The sequence below is a fragment of the Parasteatoda tepidariorum genome, chromosome 5, assembly GCF_982258835.1.
Source record: "Parasteatoda tepidariorum strain Cologne lab strain chromosome 5, Ptep-v5.0, whole genome shotgun sequence".
In the NCBI taxonomy this organism is placed as follows: Eukaryota; Metazoa; Arthropoda; class Arachnida; order Araneae; family Theridiidae; genus Parasteatoda; species Parasteatoda tepidariorum.
This window is the reverse complement of record NC_141759.1, coordinates 70,631,737-70,654,590: the sequence shown is the minus strand read 5'-3', so window position 1 is coordinate 70,654,590 and position 22,854 is coordinate 70,631,737. Positions and strand designations below refer to the sequence as shown.

At 27.2% G+C, this 22,854-nt stretch overlaps 1 protein-coding gene across 4 annotated transcripts in view; it reads left to right on the top strand.

The window, feature by feature from the left end:
- app (Palmitoyltransferase app) overlaps positions 1-21,789 on the top strand; it is a 36,256-nt gene extending 14,467 nt beyond the window's left edge. For 2 of the 4 annotated variants that reach the window (XM_043040387.3, XM_087164174.1), the window contains 5 exons: positions 1,237-1,339; positions 1,418-1,527; positions 3,578-3,665; positions 8,260-8,422; positions 20,038-21,789. In XM_043040387.3, coding sequence (XP_042896321.1) covers positions 1,237-1,339; positions 1,418-1,527; positions 3,578-3,665; positions 8,260-8,422; positions 20,038-20,201 — 628 coding nt within the window. In that variant the 3' untranslated portion in view covers positions 20,202-21,789. Of the gene's footprint in view, positions 1-1,236; positions 1,340-1,417; positions 1,528-3,577; positions 3,666-8,259; positions 8,423-17,877; positions 18,082-20,037 lie in introns of those variants that run through there. The other 2 variants (XM_043040388.3, XM_087164175.1) reach the window with 1 other exon arrangement.
- The last annotated feature ends 1,065 nt before the right edge of the window (positions 21,790-22,854 follow it).

Here is a 22,854-nt window from a genome sequence, read left to right as displayed (position 1 = left end):
TATCAAAGTTCAAGGTTTTGGATACTTTAAGACAGTTTTATCCAGTTAAGGACAGTTTGAGACAGTAAAACCCACGTGTCCTGTCCAAAACCAGTTTAGGACATCCAAAACCCCAACCCTGCAATAAACAGTAAATTATAAAGGGTTGAAGGGAAATAATACCGTGACATATTTTTTTTTTTGGGGGGGGGGGAAGCTTAATTTTGTTAAAATTTTTACAGAATTTAACATTGTATTTAATGAAGCAAAATGAAAAACTATAACCTTTAATAACTTTGAATTTCATTTTGATCTGATCTTTTAACACTAAGTTGCAGGTTTAATGTAACTAATTACTTTTGCCCATTAAACTTATTTTTCACAAAAATATATATGTTTCTGAATTGACATTTATTTTTCTGGTGAATTTAATTTTAATCTGCAAACTATAGGGAGTTACTAAAATTTGGAAAATATGCTATCAATATGAACATATTGAGAAGACTAGTTTAAAGTTGGACTCTTTTCGTGTTATTTTAATTCTTCCTGTTATGATATATTTAAACCTAAGAAACAAACAATTATTTTATTTATTTAGAAAGTTTATCAAACAGTGTTCTGTGCATATACTAAAATTTAGTATTTATATTTTATTATTTAATTTATTAATGATAATAAAATGTTTGAATTTTAAGCTTTAAAAATACTTACATGTTTTGAAATATAACGTGTCAACAAAATTCGAAGTTGAAAAAGAAATTACTAGATTAATTTTCGAAGAAAGAAATTCTTTTTTCTTTAAATTACAAGTTATTTTAGTCTTTTATATTTCTCAGGAACTAATGAGTTGGCTTTGTTCGAATGTTAGATTTTAAAATTATAGTGTTTAAAAATTTATTTAACTTTGAATTTTTTTTCATTTCCAAGAAACTAAATAATTTTTATAAGCTAAATAATTTTTATAAGTGAGAACAAAATTTTTTGATTTGTGTGTTTAACATTAAATAAATAAATTTTAACTCAGTTCCCAGACTGATAGTAGTGATTAGACCATATGTTTCTAATCATCTTAAGGATTCTTTTTATTTCATAAACATACTTTTTTTTTTACTGGCAGTGATGTGACTAAAATATTGGAAATTTACTTTGATTTAATTCATTATTTGTATTTTGATGTTTTAAGTACTTTAAATCTATATTTATGTTTTATTTGAAAGGAAAACAATTTATTTTAAAACTTTCTTTAACTTCTTTCACTGTTGTAGAGGGAATAATCTGCTTTTTCTCAGTTTGGTCAATTTTAGGACTAGCTGGTTTTCACACTTACCTTGCCACATCTAACCAGACCACAAATGAAGATGTAAGTCCTAAAACTCATAATAATAGATGCCCATTTCATTGTTTTTATCATGTTAATTGTCGTTGATTGTTTCTTTAGATAAAAGGTTCATTCTCAACAAAACGAGGTCAAGAAGTCACAAATCCATATACTACTGGATCTTTAATAGTAAATTGTTGTTCAGTTATATGTGGGCCTAACTATCCAAGGTTTGTTTTCTTACTATTGATTCGATATTAGTAAATTGCATTTTAATATTTCTCTTTTTTTAAATTGTTTTTATATTTTTTATTCTTTCATTAAATAAGCTTTGCACTTGGTATCAAGTGTCATTGCAATGTTGCAAAAGTAGCAGACTTGTTATTTTGTGCCAAAAAAAAAAAAAAAAACTACAGTACTTTGATTTAAAAAAATTCTATATTTGGTATTAAAGTAACATGGCAATGTTGTAACAGCTACAGCATATAATTTTGTGCCAAAGAACTATAGATCTTTGGTTTTGGAAAAAGTACTATACTTTGCATCAAGGTCATGTAGAAATGTTGTTGAAGCTACAATATGTAATTTTGTGCCAGAAAACTGTAGTTCTTAGGTTAAAAATTTGTTATAGTTGATAACATGGCAATATACATGTATGAATACAGCATGTGATTTTGTGCCAAAGAAGTTTAGTTATTTGATTTTAAAAAATACTTAATGAAATTATACATATTTTCCTCTACTGTAATTTGGTTAATTCATCATTAGATGTATAAAAGAGGTTCATAATAAATAATGGCCAAAGTTAAAATGGCCAACAGGAAAATTCTAATGAATAATCAATTTATTTACAAATATTTACTGTACTGCTACGTTACTGAATCTAGCATGTTAATTTACTTTTTTTATCATGTATTTGGTTCTTTTGTATATCTGATATTGTCTGGATACAAAAGCTTGCATACTTAGTTGATATCTTCTGTAAATTAAATAAATTCAATTTATCGAGACACAAGTATCACCCTTTTTCTGTGTGCATTATAAATTTGAAGCCATGCTAAAAAATGTTAATCTCTCTATCTAATGTCATGCTCATATTTGAGTTTGAATGTTTTGATTCTCTCAGCATCTTTTTATCAGAAAATTCAGCTAGCATTCCAAGACTTTTTATATGCTAACAAACACTATCTATCTCTAGGAAACAACTGGGATAAGTAATCTTTTTCATGGCGATTTATATTTAGAAAACTCCTTAATTTTACCAAAAAAGGAAAATTTTCAGATATGCTGTGATAGTTACAGAAAAGTTGTTTCTAAAAATGATTTTTTAATTTTCCTCTGTTTTTTTTTTTTTTTTTTTTTTTTTCAAATTCAACCAATGCTTGACAGAGATTTAGTTCATTTTTTTAAGAATTAATATTGCAATAAATTTATCATGTTATAAATTATTTTTATTAAGATGCTTTGGGCTGATGGTTAGACATAGATTAAGAGAGTTGTCAGCAAGATTGTATTGTCTCTGAAATGCTCTGTAGATGATATAAACACGACATCTCCTGTCAAATTGAAATTACCACTACTTTCATTGAAAATTGGCAAGATTTAAACTCTCATATCTGATTTATTTTTGAATTAATGCTTCCATAACAGGGGTCTGTTTAGAAGAAATTTGGGTCCGTTAACGGACCCTTCACAAAATATCTTTTCATAAAAACAGACCCTTCACAAAATATTTTAACTTAAAAACGGACCCTTCACAAAATAATTTATCTTTTAATCAGACCCTTCACAAATTTGTTTATCCTCATCATTGTTTTGTTAATCGAATAAAAAGAAAGACAGATGTAAATGAACTACTAAGTTATCTCTTTGACAGACGTTTCTTCCTTTATTTGTCCGAAATTAATATACTGCGTTCAGCGATATGCTGCATATCTAATATAGTAGCAGCAATTGCTATTTATTTTTGAAAATTTAATTTTTTCTTTATAATTTTACAGTGTTGAGCATAATCTTGTATCTATTTACAATTTAAAAAATCCTTGAAAAAGTTTTTTGCAATAACAGGACCCTATTTGCACAAATTCACAAAAGAGGACCCTGGTTGAAAGAATGTGACTTAACGTTTATTTTATATTCACAAATTACGAGTGATTTTTTCACAATTTTACAAAAACGGGACCTTTTACAAAATGTCTGGACAGACCCCTGCATAATATTTTATTGGCCCCTTAAACTTTCATTTTGCATTTAACTAATTGCTAAACTTTTATTTTACAGTTTAATTGATACTAGAGGGATATGTACAGAAGATGGTCAATTGAATCAACGATATCATTATGGAACAGTAAAAGGAGCTCAAGCTAAAGTATAATTACTATATTCAGTAATTTTTAATATAAGGATTATTTGCCTTTATGAGTTAATAAGAAAATACTTCAATAGTTTTATTATATAAGATTTTTAGCTTTACAAAATGTGAATCAAATCTTGTTTGCGAACTCTTGTTTGAATAATGAAATAGACTTTTAAGCAGTTACATACCAACTTATTAAAAATTATCAAAAATCTGTCAAACATTTTGTTTCGTTAAGTAATGTCTATTTTACACTTTGACAAATGTTGTTTTTTTTTTAATATTCAAAATTATTTTCTAATTTTTATTGAAAAAAATTTAATTTGGGACGTAAATAAAATTTTAATTGAAATCTAACATTTAAAACTTTGTTTCATAACTAATTGAAAATGTTAAAGAATATAATATATATTTCTGCATATAGAATACATTAATGAATAAAAAAATACAAAAGATAGACAAGAAGAAATTGATCGAGATGAAAACTGCGAATTCAATGAAAATGTGGAATTATTAAAAGACGTCATCTAAGGAAATATCAATAACTAAATAGTTCCATAGGTTCAATTTCAATTCCAATATCTTCAATTTGAAATAATCTTGTGTTGTCAAAACATCTAGTAAAAACCAGTTTAAGTAAAATATCTAATTATTATATAATATTAAAAGGTTTATTCCCCATTTTATTGATCTAAAAAAAAAACAAGTTTTAATAAGGATAAAATATGTATAAACAAAGGAAATGTTTTGTTTATTATTTTATTAAATTCATTTTTTATAAACTTTTTTTTGTATTAAAAAGAAATGGGTAATTGTGTTTTAAACAAAATTTTTAGTTTAATTAGTTGAAAATTATTTTTTAATATGTTTATTTGTAGCTCCTGGAGGCTATGCAATACTTATCTGTAATAGCTTTATTGAGATTCTAAAAAAATTAGCTATTTAAAGGCACATTAAAAAAAATAGTAAAATTACAAAAAAAGATAGTTATTCTCTCAGTTATAAATCCAGACGTGCCAACTCTCCCGTATTTTGCGGGAGTCTCCCGAATTTTGAGTTATTCTCCCACCATCCGGAATTGATTCTAAAATCTCCCGAATTTTACTGCAATCGACGACCAAACTCAAAATTACCTAATTTTTCTGCGAGTGTGTAAGTTTTCTTTTTCTTTCAGTGTTAATTACATCCCCTCTTATAGAACTACCATCTGCCTGAAACGTAGCTGCACTTGCTTTATTTTCCTCCCTCTTTAACATTCCTATTTCACCCGCCCCCTTACACTGGGATTCATAGGAATCTTCTTCCTCTCCTTTCGTGTGGAGTTGAATGCGATGACGTCACATGACGATATCGAGTGACGTCCATACAGGAGTGGAGAAACTCATACTCTCAATAGTTGGAATTGATATTGTATCTTGCTGTTTTTACAGCGTTTAATGTGTATTTTTCCATGGTTGGCAACATTATTCGTTTGGTCTTCGTATATTAAATTTTTTTTTTTTCAAGGATGTCTTAAGTCGAAACAGAAGTATGCAACCAATTTCAACAAATCATGTGCCAATGACTTCAGCAAGATTTAATTGCGAAGAGCTAAATCTGCAATTCTTTTTTTTATGCATACAGTAGAGAACCATTTATCCGGGGGGAAATTTTGCTCGGTTCTCCCGCCATTTTCAACTAAAACGATATGAAAAAAAAAAAAAACGGAAATTGGACTCATCCTTGAAGTTGAGTAGAAGAAAATGTGAGGAAGGGGAGAATTCCCCCCCCCCCCGTTTACCCAGAGAAACGTCATTTCTTCCGTGACCTTGAAGATTTTAGATCTTTCTTTTCTCCTTTAGGCCGTCAATCAAACTCAAAGGAGTGGCATGCTGATTTCGATTTCTGCTTGATTCACGAGGGAGTTGGGAAAATGCATTGCCCATGCATATCAGTGAACAGAAGATGAAAGAGAAAAATATATTTATCTATTAAACATCGATTAATAAAAATAAAATATTTTTCTTTTGAATAAATTCTGATTCTTTGGAAGTGCAGTATCATTTGCAAGTTTTTCTTGATGTGGAATCACACCTGCTTAAATTAAAAATTGTGTTTTTATAAAAATAAAAAAAATAAAAGGAGAATTGTTTTTTAATTTAAACATACAATTATTTTATGAAGCAGATTGCAGTTTTGTTTTTCTGATTCCACTACGTTTGATTTTTTTTTCCTTTTCATGATAAATTTTACACTCAATAAATTATTTTTATTCCTAAATTTTATCAGTAGGTTTTTTTTTTATAATTCCGTTGATCTTGCCTTGTTCCAGGTTTTAATATTTATGCTAGTGCCTTTTTTTTTAACTATCGTTTCGGTTCGATAATTTTTAATTGTTGTTTTTATTTAGATTAATAAGTTTTCCTTTTATTTTATCGTCCCCCCTTATAATTAGGTATGAAATATATTGCATTATTTAATCATTGGTTTTGTTTATTAGTTAATTTAGGAATTGTAATTATTTTTTAAACTTGTTTTTCTTGTCTAAACTTCCAAATTTTTTTATTCTTTTAAATGTTATTTTTCTACAATTTTTTTCCATTTTAGATTTAGGAGTGCTTTTCTTTTTTCTCTTACTTTAAAATTTGTTTACACTTTTTCCTTGTAATTTGGGTTCGATAAAACATCAATTAACGACACTTTTTGGTCGATCCAGAAAACCGGGAGATTAAGACATCCGGGGTAGCGATGATCCCGAGCATCCCGGATAATTGGTTCTCTCTTGTACAGACATTAGTATTATTATACAATAGTATTGAATTGATTTTTTAAAATAAAATAGTTTTACAATTTGTTTATTTTTTAAAAGTTTTTGTGCATTTTTATTACAGTGTCAAGGGTTTTTGAATAATGTTTTATTAAGGAAATGTTATTTATTTTTTAAATTAAGAGTACCTACCTAATATAGTTTTGTGTTGCTAAATCTGTGTTTAAATATTTTATTTCCATTTAATATTTTTCCACAATTTGTGCTCTATTAGTGTGTAAAATTTCTTGCATTCTTATATTTAATAAATTTTTTACTTAAAATTCCTTAGAAGTGTCAAATGTTGCATACTGTGCACCTTTTTTTACCCCATCTGAAATCTCCTGAATTCTTGTTTGGGAAACTCCTGAATGTTAATTTTGCTAGCTTGGTACGTCTGTAAATCAAAACCTAAAAGAAAAACCTTGTTTTTGTACTTTAATTCAATCCTCTCTTCCTGTAAATTTTGTCACTTTTTTTACTTTTATTATCATCTATAAACAAACCCTTACACTTGCTTAAAAACCTTATTTGTAAGAATTAATACAAAAATAGTATTATGAAAAATTGGGACGCCAGGTTGGTAAGAGTTTATAACATTAATTACAGGCATGCCACAGCAGTTTTAGATAAAAAGCTGCACTTGGAATGGAAACAAAACTTCAGAAACAGATTTCCAAAAATAAGAATTAAACTAAATAATGAAATTATTGTGATTGCAAATTAAACTAAAATAAAAATTATAATTTAAGGGAATTATTTTGAATAAAATATTAAAATTAAAAGTTTTTTTTAAAATACAAACATTTTGTGTTAATTCAGTTCTAATTATAAGATTCTTCTGTTTAGTTGTTTCAAAATGGAATTACTTATTAAAACCTCAATTAGAATAAATTCTTACTAAGAGCCATTCTGAAGATTTAAGTCTTTTGAAAATTCAAATTTGGTTTCTTACTTTTAATCTAAGTGTTTCACTAGTTTTAAATGTAACTAAACAGATTTTTTTTTTTACTGTAAATATTAATTTTTGAAAGACCTTTTTAGTTTACCACTTTAAAAATTTCTGTGTGTAACTTTTAACTGGATTAAAGTTGTTAGAACTGTTGTTGTGTTGAATTGTTAATTGGATTAAAATTATTTTAAATAAAATAACAATTTCAGTTTTTGAAACATATTCTATTCATTAATGAAGGTTTGATTTCATCTTCTAAAAATAGTTAATAAATATATGACCCCACATTCACATAAATAAAATTTAGGTAAAAAATTTTCAGTTTTTTTATTGACATTATTATTTTAGAGACATAATAAAGATACAACATATCAGGTAGAATAGATAAGGTACTTCATTACATCATATACTTCTGTACAATTTGTAAATAATCCCTCAAGTGAACATTTCCACTTTTTGGAATTTTAGACTTGAGTTTTTGCAATTAAGTAGAAAAGTAGCATATCTGTATTTACTTTATATGTCTGAATAAGGCGATTGTTAGGTTTTAGCTGGGTTATAGAAAGGCTTATGCATAGAAAGTTTCTGAAAATCAGTTTTGTACAATATCTTTTGTGCAGACGTTATGTAATGTCACCATTAAAATTTCCTTGTAAGATATACCATTAACTATTTTAATGGTGATTTTTATTTATTAAATATTTAGATTTTTTAAATAATATTTGGCTTTTATACAAACATACATTTTTGTAAACTGTAGTCTCACTGAAATTGTCAAAATCGGCCTATTTTATAGCTATTTATAATGTTGAGACTGATAAAACTAATGTTTGTTTTTAAAAGTGCAATTTTTAATCAAAACTTTTTAGGGTGTTGTGTCCACTGTACCTACACCGGTGGTTGCTAATGAGCAAAAACCTCCTCCAAACGTCCCGGGAGGTACGTATGGCCCTAAAGGCTCAGTGCATTCTACAAATGGCAGCTATCGTGGAATGTTGCGAGAAAGTTCCTATCAAAATGCTGGACCTCATGGTAACAAACATTCTTCATTCATAACTGTTACAAATATATTTTCTGAAATAAGTAAAAATATATTTATATATATATATATTTAATTTTATAAATCTGTAGAAAGTTTTTATCAAAGTGTTGGATGCCATGGTAATAAATTTTCAATTATAATTATGAAAATTTATGATTATATGTTGTTAAAAAGGTATTTATTTTGTATTTTTCTTCCTCATTTTTAAAGTGAATTCTAATTTATTAGATTGTTCAGAAAAATGCATTCTCTGTCATTGAAATTTAATATTAAAGAACATATTAAAATACTATATTTAAATACTATTGAATTAATATTTAATAAAAATTAATGCTTAATATTCTGATTTTTGTAAACTTTTATATTTTGGTTTTGTATTCTTAAAAATGGTGCCATATATAAACAAAAGTCAACAGTATTTTATCCTCCTTATAATTTGTAGAGTAGCAGTTAGTGTTTTCCCCAAAATATTTGCCTATACTTGTATTTATTAAGTGTTCTTATCATATAATATCTAAATTCATTCTAAGAAAAGAATATAAAAGTATTACCCTTTTGTTAAATTTCTGAAAGTAAAAAAAAAATCACTGGTATGAATATTTTTTTTTCTTAAAAGGAAAATATGATTTTATTTTTCTAACTCCTTAACATTTGCATTGTGCCTCAGCTTGGATTACAGTTGGTGAGTAGTTTTCCAACGTATAAATCGTCCTCCTCATCACTTATTCCCAATAGTTGTTAATTTTTTTCTTAATTAGATATTCCTCTTTAATATATATACCAAAAAAGCAAACCCTCTGTTTTGAAATATCTGATTATTAATAATTTTCTCACATTGCACTTATTTAGTTATTTTTTTATTAGCATTTCAATCCAATTAAAATATACACTTTTTATTATTTTTTTTGTAGTTTTTTCCATAGTTGTTATATTTTTTATAACAGTTATATTTCAATAATTATTTGTGGCACATTGATGTTTAATATGATGGTGAATTAAAAATATGATATCTCATGTTTATTTCTTGGGTGGTTCTTTTGTTTTAGGTGTTTTTCGTTTAATCCACCCTCATTATTTTTGTTTTAGGAAAATCAGTATGAATTATGTAAAAAAAAGAAAGAAAAAAAACTCCTGGTGGTTTTTATTAATGTTTTGTTAATAGTTGTGAACATATGTAAGGCTTTTGGGTAGCGCTAATCGTGTGTTAGTGCATTTTTATATTCCTCTTAATTTGTAACATTTACATTAAACCTGTAACTTATGAGTGGTCATGCACGCATCTTAATAATAATCAGTTTCCTAGACTTGTCTAATTCCATTCTAAAAGGTTGCAGAAAATTGCTATGAACTTGTTTTTGTTCTACTGCAATTTATCCCAGCTGTACTCCAAATTGCCATTATAAATGTACTACTGCTATAAATTTGAAGAGGCAGCTGCAGAATATGGTTAACAGGGAAATTTTAGACAATTTAAATAAAAAGTTAGACACCAAAAACAAGCAAAAACGAAATTCTAAAGACATGTATGGTAGCAAAAACAGCACTTCACCAGAGGAAACACTGTTTGCTGTCTGTTAGCAGACAACAATGTGCCCCCTGATGTGCTGTTTCTGCTTACATACATATCTTTAGAATTTCGTTTTTGTTTGTTTTTGGTTTCTAACTTTTAATTTAGATTGTTTAAACATAAGACAAATGTGGTTTTAGCTGCTTTTAGCGCTTTCCCATTTTGACGTATAATTTTAAGGTTTTTTTTAAAATATTTTTTTCTTCTTAAAATTTGCTTAAATCAATTTCATACTTTGATAGGAAATTTTGGGTTATTTGTTGAAACCCCATAAAAGTTAATTTACCTCATAAAAATTTATTTATTTGAATTAAAGGTACCTAAATGAGTTAATTTGAGTTGAGGTTCGAGGCTGATGATGATTATCAATATCTTATTTTAAAAAAAATTGCCTTGTAGTAATTGTTTTGTAAAAAAAAAGTTTATTTTCAAATCTAATAGCAAATATATATGTTTTGTAAAGAATTTTATTTATAGAAACAAATCATATTTGAAAAGTTAAGTAAAATATTTAAGTCACCCGTAACAAAAATTAAGCAAATTTGTTAAAATTATTCTGGAAAAGTCAGGTAATTTTATTTCTGAATAATTGTAATCCTGTAATTTCAATTCCTCTTTTCTTTCTTTTTTAAAAGTAATTATCAAAAGCATGCAAGCTGTCACACTTCACAAGATTATTTGTATAACTTCATCCATAAATTTCTGAATCAACCATTCTATTTCAATCATTTATCTATCATTGAACATTAAAAAAGTGACAATGTCTTTTTAAGCACCGTAGTCCCAAAATGAAACTTTAAGAACAAAGATGAAAGATTTGATCATTGCATCATGTTTTGTAACGTAAACATTATGTTATATGAATCATTTCATTGTGATCATTCAATTATGAATCATTTTGGCAAGTGTATCTCAAACATGAATATTGCAAGCCAAAATCATCTGTGTAGAGATGATTCAGTAAGTAAAGCAGTGTATATAAGAATGCAACTAAAATTGAATTGATAATTTTATGCTAAACATTTTGATGCTCGATAATTTCAAAGTGAGGTAACAGTAATTTAGTAAACTGTTTTATGTATTTTAATTATGAGAATCATAATTTAAAACGTTATTTTAACTCCACTGACAAGAATTTCCATTTACTGCTAGAGCATGCGAAAATCAACATAACTTGTTTGTCAAATCGATAAAATAAAAAAAACATTCTTTTCATATTTAATATTATACACTGTCCCTCTACTGTAGTAATCAAAGTACTTGGACAAAGAGTGTATCATTTTATTTTTTTAATTAACTTTTTATTTAATTAAATGTTTGAAATTCTTTGTATTTATTATTTTATCAAATTCATTATAATGTAGTTTGGTTATTTATTTTAGTTTTAAAAATGTTTACGATGTTTCTTTTCTTCTTATTTCTTAAAGAATGGTGAATTTTAAAGAAAATAAACAAAAGTTAGAAGAGCTTTTTCTCTTAGCACTTGAAGTATTTTCACTTAAAGTTCTAAGAAAGTTGATTTATTAAAATTCTCAGCATTAGCTAAACAATTCCTTTTGAAGTTAATAAATGTTCTCTCTCAGATATGAGAAGGTAGTATACATTAAAGAGTGCCCAATTATTAATTTTAATTGTATCAACTATAATCTTTTTACAGTATTAGTTCAATATTACGATTAAAGAGTAACTCAAACAATTTTAGATTAGGGTTTGTGCGAGCACTGCTTTTTTACATTCAAGCTTGTATGTAACCACATACATAAAGTGGCAATTTCTTGCAGTAAGGCCTATTACTGGTGTGTGATTGAATATTTGTAAGAAAAGTTAGGTTGGTTACCTTTAATTGCAAATAGTCTACACTGATATAATATACCATAGAAAATAGATAATATGTTGCTGTGACAACATAGTGAAGTATCCTTAGTATTAGTCAATGTTTAATACAGAAAAAGCTTTAAAAATGTCACTAATTAATTTCTTATAAAATAGTTAAACACATTCGAGACAAAATTTTTAATCTTAATTAACTAAAATTAGACTGGAGCAATTTCCACAAAATACTATACATTATGAGATATACCTGACGTTATATGTATTTTTGTATTTTAGCTTTTGTTTAATGACTTATAAAAAAGTATGTTTTGGAACTCATTTTTATTAAATTAAAATATGTTTTTTTTTTATGCCTATAGTGAATATTAAAAATTTTGCTTTCTAATATTTGATCATTTTAAATTTTGCGAATTGATTCTTTTTGATTCGAGCTCAGAGGTGTACAGTCCGCAAAAAAAAAAAGATATCACCCTGAATAACTTTTGTTCTAATGATCGGATTTTCACGAACTAAGTGTCAATCTTAATGGTTTCTGGGGGTGACCTCAAATATGCTAATTAATTAGTGCTAACTATTAATTAAGTTACGAAATCAGACACAAAAACGTACTTTCTCTGAATAAACATGTATTTTTTTTTACATATTTGGAATCCTGACCATTAAAATAGGGGGGGGGGTAGACAAAATTTCGAAAAAAATGGGTTGTAAATTAGGTCGCAATAAGGATTTATATATCTGGCGATGGTTTAAAAATATGCCAAATTATCTCGCCATAGAAGGGGAAATAATTTATAACAACCATAAAGAAACTGAATGAATGACAAGATGGGAAAAGATAGTGCTTCTCATTGCTAAACAACCAAAAGAATTTTTCGCGTTGCTTTCTGGGCTTTTTTTTTTTTTTTTTTTTTTTTTTTTTTTTTTAAATCTTCTTTAAAAAGGAAATTTAAATAAATTAATAAATTATTTTTGATTCTCCAAGATTATAGAATCTTTGACTTTTTATCTGACATTATTTATTTTTTTAAAGCTGTTTTAATGTAATTTGTATGACAGTTTTGAATTAAAACCAAATTTTCATAAGTTATCATAAATTTATGAAGAGTTGTAGGGTTAAATGCTTTTGCCCCTCTCTTCGAGTTTCTTAGGAAAGGAAAAAAAAAGTGATCAAGCAAAGGTGGACCTGAAAAAAAGATAGCTATTCTGATGAATAATCGCAAAATTTTATAGAAATCACGATATTTATTTTCGATAAAATTGTAAAACTTAATAAATGTTATATGGCCAACGATTTTGTCCCTTTTTTTTGTTAGTTGAAACCAGCTTACGCATTCTTGTAATTTTTACATTTTATCTTTGAAATTTCAATCTCGAAAGACATGCATGAAGTGACACCTAGTCCAAAGAATCTAAGTTAAATAGTTGTAAGGCCGATTATTACGAAAACAATTAACTACTCTGGTTCAATGAAACAATTACAGTAAAACTTGTGTAAGTTGACCACTTCATGTGCATTGTTTTAGTGGCCAACGTAGACAAGTGGTCAACTTATAGAAGGGGTGTGACATTGTTTACTTTTTCGTTTCCCACATGTTGCTATATATTTAATTTTTTTTTTACCTGACTTAAAAATTTTATTTAGCAAATGGCCAAATGAATATCTCAAGAAATGTGTTTAAACCTAAACGAACTTCAATTTGTTGCACAGAAATAATTTTAATATTTAACTAACTTTTAAAAAAAAATTATTTTGTTAGTTATGCATGTGAAGTGGTTAAATATTTTAGTAATTAAAATAATTTCTTAAAATATCAGAACACGAAAACATTGAAAACTTTAACAAAACAAAATTATTTTAACACTTTAAAATTTATTCTGTTATTACTACACATACAAACCTATTTGCTCACTATTGCAAATGGAAGAGCAACTTTTCAACTAACACACCTGTTTTCAATGAATGAATGAATGAAAGAAATGGTCAAAAGCTGACTCCCTACAGTTTCCCCAGATGGTCGACTCACAAAAGGGTTTAGATTAGCTTTTTACACTATTTCACCAAACAAGTGAAATATGAACATACATGCAAAATGACAGAAAATTTTCTGTATTTTTTTTTCTGGTCAACTTATGAGGGTTTTAGAATAGAATTTCATAATACTCCTAGACAAAATTAACTTATTTCAGTGGTCAACATACAAGATAGACAGGTGGTCAAGTTACAAAGGTTTTGCTTCTTTATTATGTAGAAAAATTTCCGTTCTTGATAATTGAGGTTAACTTATTCAGGTATAAAACTTACAAGCGTGGTCAACTTGGCAGGTTTCACTGTATAAATAAATCATTAATATTCTTGTTTTTTATTACGAAATATTAGGAGAAATTTGTATACATAATTTCTTCAAAACGTGTGTTAAAACTATGATTATAAGTTATTTAAGAAGAAAAGAGTCAAATGGAGTAAAAGAACAATTTTTGAGATGATGATTTTAAAAATAGCACGTTTTTCAAATCTTTTTACAATTTTTTATTTTAGTAGTTGTTTAACAAAACAAGGCATATCGAACATTTTCCTGATATAGCAATATTTTTTTGAACTGTGCAAAAGTTGAGAAATCATACAAACAACTTTTAAAGCAAATATTTTCAACTTTTTAAGACAAAAGGGTAACTTAAAAGGGTTAGCGCACAAGATTGACTTCGAATGTTGAATTAAAATTGCATGCCTGTAGTTTTTTGTTCATTTAAAAAACAAAACAATCTGTTAAATTTTTCCCCTGTGCGCACATACGCATTTACTTTTCATTACTCGAATAAATAAGAAGCAATAAAAAAATAAAATTAATAATTTATCTTCATTTTTCGTAAACAATAGTATTTTTAGTAAATAGTCAGCTGTTCTGCTTCGAATGATATTGTGTGTGATCAGTAGAATATTTTTAATTTCTTAACAAGATTTAATTCTCAGATAGCTGGCAATAAGAACTTAGCAATAATTAAAAAAGTAATTTCATTTTAAAGAAAAACATAAATTAAAGTATTTAAACGATTGATTAGTATATTATTGGAAACAAAAATATACATAATAGAATTTTTAAAAAATTGCATTAAAATTCAGTAAAAAAGTTAGAAAAATAATTCTGCGAAACACGCACAGACAGGTAATTTACAAATTTATTTTAAGATTAAGGCGATATATAAGATGTAAAGAAGTTTTAAAAAACTCTACTCTAAACTCAGCTGCACGACAGCCCATGGAGGGCCAAGGCCTACTGTGCCCATCTCAGTTTTCTGGACCTAGGACTCTGGGGTGCAGGAGCAGATGTTCCGGTCAGGTGGTCAGCCGAACGCGGAACCCCCAGTGTTTAGTTCCCAATCATGCTTGGTACTTATTTATCGACCCACTGAATGGATGAAAGGCTGAGTCAGCCTTGCCCGGCCCGAGGAACGACAGCGCGAAGCGCTACCGCTCAGCCACCGGGCGAAGTTTTAAGATGATTAAAAATGTTGACTACGCATTCGTATTAATAATTATAAAATATATATTCAAGAAATTGATAAATATATTATTCCAAATCTATGCATACGTATGTATATTATTGAAATTGTATCAGTTATTGAAAAAGAATATCAAAAATTAAAAAATAATCACATTAAGTAAGCACAATCTGGTGCATAATCATATTCTATCAGAAGCACGCCTTTATAAAACTAGACATTCGTTGAATAAAGTGTTTTTTATTCAAAATGTTTTATTCATAATTTCTTTACTAAATTACAAATAAATTATTAAATGACTAAAAAGAAACATCGTATTTTATAGTTTGAAAGAAATAAAAATAAAAAGATTAGCAAACGATTATTAGCGAAAAAAATATGAATGGAATTTTACACTACGCTCGCGAAGTCAAGTTCCTCGCAAGTTTATCACATTTTAATATTAATCGCCCCATTTAATCATTTTTTTATTGTCGCCAAATTATTTTTTTAAAAATAATTAATTTTAATTTTTTTCAGCTTCTAATAAATAAAAACAGTTGAAACTTTAGATTTTTCTATTGAAAAATACGTAGATTATTATGGTATAAAAAAATTCATACCTTATAATTCAAAATTTTTTCATCCTCAATTTAATTAAATAATAAAAAATAATTAATAATTATTAAAAATTATTTTTTTCACGAAATTATCTTTGGGTAAATGATTTTTATGAGTGGGTACAATTTTCTTCAAATTGCTTTATTAGTTTTGAAAATATGACTAAAAACGTAAAAAGTGAAATTAACATTAACGGGTACGAACTTTGGATCGCTCTCCTGACCAAACTATGGGGACCATATTTCCCAGATTGCGGCTACCCCCTATATTTTAAAGGTTAGGAATTCAAATATGTAAAAAAAAATACATGTTTATTCAGAGAAAGTACGTTTTTGTGTCTGATTTCGTAACTTAATTAATAGTTAGCACTAATTAATTAGCATATTTGAGGTCTCCCCTGGGAACCATTAAGATTGACACTTAGATCGTGAAAATCCGATCATTAGAACAAAAGTTATTCAGGGTGATATCTTTTTTTTTTGCGGACTGTACATAACAAAAATGAGTTAAAATAAATTTGTGAAAAAATTAGCATTAAATACTGGTAAGTAAAATATATTAATAACCTGTTAAGCATTTTTAAAACGTTTCTATCTTCATTGCTTTCAGTCATTTAAGTATTTTTGTTTAACTATGCTATGCTATTTTTGGGGAAGCTAACAATAATTATTTACTATACTCATGGCAGTTTTATACTTTTTTTTTAATGTGTTTCATATGTTTATAGTGTGCAGGCTATCTTATTAGTTTCTTCTTTTGTACATAAAGTTAAAAAAAATTATTGCTACTCAGAAAAGTTTAATTCAGGTAGTTATTAATAAACATTAAGACTAGATGTTCCATTAGGCGAACCCAGGCAAGTCTAAGGTAGCCAGAGAAAAAGGATGAAAAACTCATATTTATGGTTTTTTTTAAAAATGTATTAAAAAAAATTTTTAAAAACATTTTTGTCTATTTTTTTTTCAAACGGTGCAATAAATTGATAATCTGTACCTTTGTTGTTTTAATTTTTTTGTCTTTTTGCATTGTTTATTTTTGGATTAAAATAGGTGGGTTTGCATCAATCTCAATGTGTTATTTTTGAAAAATGGCTATCTAGAATCGAATAAATATTTTAAATGCCTTTTATACCTTTAATGTACTATTTTAAATAGTACTTCAACATGTATTGACTTTAAAAACAAGTTGTGTTATTTTGAATCCTGTTTGTTTCCGATTTCTTATTAAAATATAGCATCATTTTGCATGTACTATTTTTTTTAATAAGAATTAAATATGCATAATATTGTGTACTCATGCTACAAGGACCTCAAGTTATAACGTCTGTTTCCTTTGGATGACCGAGGACCTATTATTGAGTGTCACCTGTACATAAATAAATAATACACTGAAGGGCCAAAAAAACTGGTATACATGCCTAATATCGTGTAGGGTACCCGCGAGTACGCAGAAGCGCCGCAACACGACATGGCATGGATTCGATCAATGTGTGAAGTAGTGCTGGAGATAATTGACACCATGAATCCTGCAGGGCTGTCCATAAACCAGTGGGAGTAAGAGGGGATGGGGATATCTTCTGAACATCACGTTGGAAGGCATCCCAAATATGTTCAATAAAGTTTATGTCTGGGGATTTTGGTGGCCAGCGGAATACCAGAAGGCAGGTATACCAGCTTTTTTGGCTCTTCAGTGTATATTTGTTGGGCAAACCTTTTTTTTAGAGACCGTTGGGCTTACCCTGAAAAACAGTAGCATTACTGCCAAACAACTAATGAAAATCTGTTTTATCATTAAATATAATGATTGTTTAAAGTTTCAAAACAGTTGTTTTGGCACTTTACTGTATGTTAATTGGCTTTTTAACAATAGTATTGCAAGTTTGATATCGTATACATTTAATCCATTTATATAGTGAGTAACAATTAATTTTGATTCTTTTTTGAGTAGTGAATCCTGAAGTTTGGAGACAGCATAGTCAAGTTGTTAAGGATTTAAATTTTCGAGCGAAAGCTTTGAATTTAAGAAATGAAGAGGGATCTTCATCCCACACTGGTCTTCAAGTTCACCCAACTTACAAATAATTTCTCTGAAAAAAAAGTGTGATGTGTTCTGCTTAAACTTAAAAAATAACTTAATAAATAAATTTGCTCCATTTTTCTGAACTCATTCATCATTCTCTAACAAAACATAAGCTTTTAAGGAAAGTTGTCATGTGTATATATTTTAGCTGCACACTCTGATATTTCAATGGAACTCGTGCAACATTAGTGTTAGTAATTCCAAAAAATCAACCTGTGACTGACTATTCATATACGCAACTATTGTGGAAACGTGAATGCATTTAAATGTTTTTTTTACATTTTTAATTGAAATTACAAATCATCATACTGCATTTCTTATTATTTAAATTAATTTATCTAGTTTTGAAGCTCGTTGGTTTGTGCATAATTATTGCTCATTGTTTGAAGTCTAGGAAGTTCAAAATTAATCACGAGAATATTTTTTAGAAATATTTTCTGTCCTCCCCAAGAACAGTTTCCTATGTTTGGAAGGAAAGAAACCTATGATATTTAAGATACTAAGCTTAATCTAGAAAGATATTGAGCCTGTTTCAAGAGTCCTTACAATTCTAAACTATTTAAATAGACTTATTCTAAATTTTGAGAATAATTCTTTCTTGAATTCATTCTTCCATTTTTCATAAACAAGAAGAGAGTCATTTTTTGTGAGAATTGACGAAAACACATTTAAAAGATACAGGAAGATTCATCGGAGAAGAATGTAATGTAAAATTTCAAACAATTAACAGCATACAAATTAATTTTCAGTATTTTAATGTTCAGATAGTTTTTTTTTTTTAATTTTTTTGTAAAAATTTTATCTTTTACAGAAATTGTATCTTTAATTTTTAAGAAAAATGTTTTTCACAAAATTGCGTAAACAAGATCTTGGTAAGAAATCTTGGATTAACCGGCTACTGATGCACTGTACTACAGAAACGGTGAAGTCAGGGTAAACAAATGAGAAACAAAATGGGATAATAGATAGTTATATTTTAAAATAAACACAAAAGCTTATTTTGAGTGTATTTTTTATTGTTTGTTTGCAATAAACATTGACTCAAATATGTAATAGTTATGCCTCAAACTAACAGTTTTTTTTTAAAATTTTTATTTTGTTTTTTTATTTATGCTCTTTAAACTATTGCTCACTTAGTTTTGCAACTCTGCTTTGCTTAGCTTCACTGCTAAATACTCTGATTTAGCATTATCTGTGTTTGTTTTTTTAATTTCTTTTTTTTCTTAATTTTTAATATAAAAATACAGGATGGATTAGCTTAAATAAATGATCCGATTTTAAATATTTATATTTTTGAAATTATTACATGTATTACAATAAGTTATACAGGAAATAAAAGAAAGGTATTAATTTCTTTTTTAGTTGCAAATGTTTGATGTGAGACTTATTATTTTTTTTACAAGACAATCTGTAATCAATAATATTCCAAGCAATTTTTAGTTTCAAAAGTGATTTAGATAATATTATAAAATATTTCATATAATATGTTTATTAAAAATAATACTAAAATGCACATCAAGTGCATTTTTGCTATAAGAATTTCCAGTGATGAGGTAATTGGCAGACAATATTTTAATCACAATTTGTGTTATTATTTTCCCTATAATTTCTATTGTGGTTATGTCCAAGACATGGTATACGATTCATTGGTGACAGAATACTACAAGAACTTAATGCAATTGGGACCATTATTATTGTGACTTTAGGAGCCATTGGCAGTCTGAAATTATAAAATGCGTTGACAGATTAGACATATTCATGTAATAACGATGCCACACTTCAAACACTTGTGACTGAAAAAAAAACTTGGTGTATATATATCCTTTTTGATTTTCTCTATTACTTAACTTTAATATGTGAAATAATTTTGAAAATATAAATTTTTAAAGTTTGGATATTAATTTGTTGTAACCGTGTATAATAAAAGCTCATTTTCTGCATGATTATATTTTTATTTTATTAATTTTATGTTTGCATGTTTTGTTGTGCATGGGAAGGTATTATTATTATTTTTTTCTTATTTCTCAGGCAGCACTATTAGTAAAGTCCCTGTAGCTGTAGTATCCCCACAAACACGGCATGAAACTGAGCTTTGTGCCAAAACCGCATCTGTTAATCCTTCATCAAAAGAAGACCAAGAGCCACAAGAGGCTGGAAGTCAGATTTCGCTTCTCAAACAAAGCGCCGTCTAAATTAATTACAAAAAGAATTTGTAACTCATTGAATTTCATATTTTGTTAATGCAGGGTTGTGATATCCATTTATATTGTCCTTACAAATGTGATGTGCCAGACTCCCTATTATAAACAACCCATGGAAAGAAAAAAACGTTGTGCAATATTTATTTTTTTAATGACTAAATTGGTAATTTGGTTCGTCGTATTTAACATTTTATAATGTAAGTTTATTTCATTATGCTTCGATAGAAATATTATGCTAGTGATAGACTCGGTAGTAGAAACCCTTCAACACTGCAGCAGACGCTGCACATTATTTTTTATTTAGTTTTAAAAAGCAACTAAACAAATGGAGGGAAATTATTGAAATTCTTTTTTAAAACATCTTTAAATTTGTTTCTGATAGAAATTAAAAGGCTGAATTTAGAAAATACAGCAAAGAACAAAAAGTAAAGAATTTTTTTCTTTCCGTTACATGATTATAGCCTTGACTGCGTAAAAATTTATTCCATTTTTTTAGCATCATTGTATAAAATTCAAAATAAATTTACTCATTAAGTTTTAATTAAGGACTTTGCAAACTTTCTTACATTATATTAAATTAATCTGAATTTGCATAATAATAACTGTCTGCCGTAAGACAAATTGCTGACAAATTTGGATTCACTCCATAAATTCTGCTACCGGGTTGACAGTGGTATTATTTCTTTTTCCAAATTAACTTTTATTTCCTTTTGGATTATCATTGTTAAAATCATTTGTTGCGATTTTTATTTTATTCTTTATTCATATAGTTATAATTTGTAATTATGTATGAAATATGTAAATTAAAATTATATTATATATTAGTTTTAATTTATTTGATCCTTAAAAGTTTACAAATCCCATTGTAGACAGTTTGCCTACTTTGTATATAGTTAAAAAGTATTTACACTATTTTTGATTAAGAGTATTACACATTTTGCAGTAATGGTATCTATTGCATAAAAACTATAAATTTAAAGAATTTTTACTCAGTCTTATATCAGTAAACTTGCATTATTAATATGAAATTGTCCCTCTTTGCCACTACTAACCTTTATTAAATATATATTTGAGACATAAAGGCATTTATCAGCTGTTGATTTTTTTTTATAATGTTTTTATTTGTGCTACATCATTTTTCCCCTTCCTTGCAGCCATGTGCCATTTTGTAATTTTTAAACTGCTGTTTGTTCATTCCAGGTATTTAATTGCATTTTTTTTTCAACAACAAAAAAATTAACGATTTTATTTGAGATGCTTGTTTACTTTGTACATAGAATTTTATATAAAATATTGTAAAATTGAATAAGTAAATTGCTCCTGACGTTTATAATTGTTAGTTAAGGTCAACTGAGTCAAATGCATGAACTGTGCTTTCTCTCTATAGTGTGTTATATTTTTAAAAATTTCTTTTTATATACTTTACTTCTGATGTAATTTTTTAAATATTATTGAAAACATTTACTGTGTACCAATATTGTATTTTAAAATTAAAGTATATAATTATGATTTCTCAATTTTGTCAAATTTATTTTTTTAAATGCTTATTTTTCGTATGAATAAAATTATTGCTTAATCATTTTTGTGTTATGTTTCAACAATGATGTAAAAAACATACACTCTTTCATTCATATACAGGGTATCCGCGCACATGGAAAGTCATGAAAAATCATGGATTTAGGTCACCGAAAAACCTAATTTTTAAAATGGAATTTTACCCCCCCCCCCCATTTCACGGTGTTCCAAATATCTGAATTCGTAACAAAATCCTCACTCACAGTCATATTTTATTAAAATAAAAATTTTTTTTATCATGTTCTTTAAAAATTATGGTGTTCTTTCGAAGAAATGAAAGAAAAAACGTCATTTCTAGAGCGAATTATCTTTTAAACTTCCGTGAGTTCAGAATTTTTTTTATTTATTTATCTATTTTTATTTTATCAATTTAAAATTGTAGCTGAAGCAAGCCAGTCATAGACGAATTTTTTTTAAATCTTGAAATGAGAGCAGAAAAATCAGGAGCATTTCTTTTGTTTCCGATGAACAAGAAAAGTATCTTTAGAATATAATTCTGCTGAAAAAAAAGAGAAAAAAAAATATTTGCATTTGTATTTTTTTCAACTATTTTATTGCTTTAACTCTTTCATTACTCTGTTTCTTAAATTTAAAATCTATAAATATGAAGATGCAGAGTATAACAGTTTTGGTTTTACTAATCATTTCAATTAATGTTATTATAATACTTTTTTAAATTTATTGTTGTGTTTTTGTTGGCGAAAATAGAAGCTTTGTAAAGTCATGAAAAATCTTGGAATTAATCATGAATTTGAAAATCCGAAATGTAGCAGATACCCTGCTTATAGTATAATTTCTTTTTCTTATTCCAGAATTTTTTGCAGTAAATTAATTATAGTAATATATAACAAAAACCGTTTTAAATTCACCAACTTGATCCTCAATTAGGACTCAAGTTTTTTGATTTGGATCAAAAAAGTTCCATTAACATTTTCTATACACTCAATGTTAAACAAGTTTTTTCGCTTTTTCCTCAATAACTTACAGTATTTTATAGTGTGAACATTGTACAGTCTTGAAAGTAAATTTTAAAGAAATAATGCAATTATGACACAAACATATCAGTTCC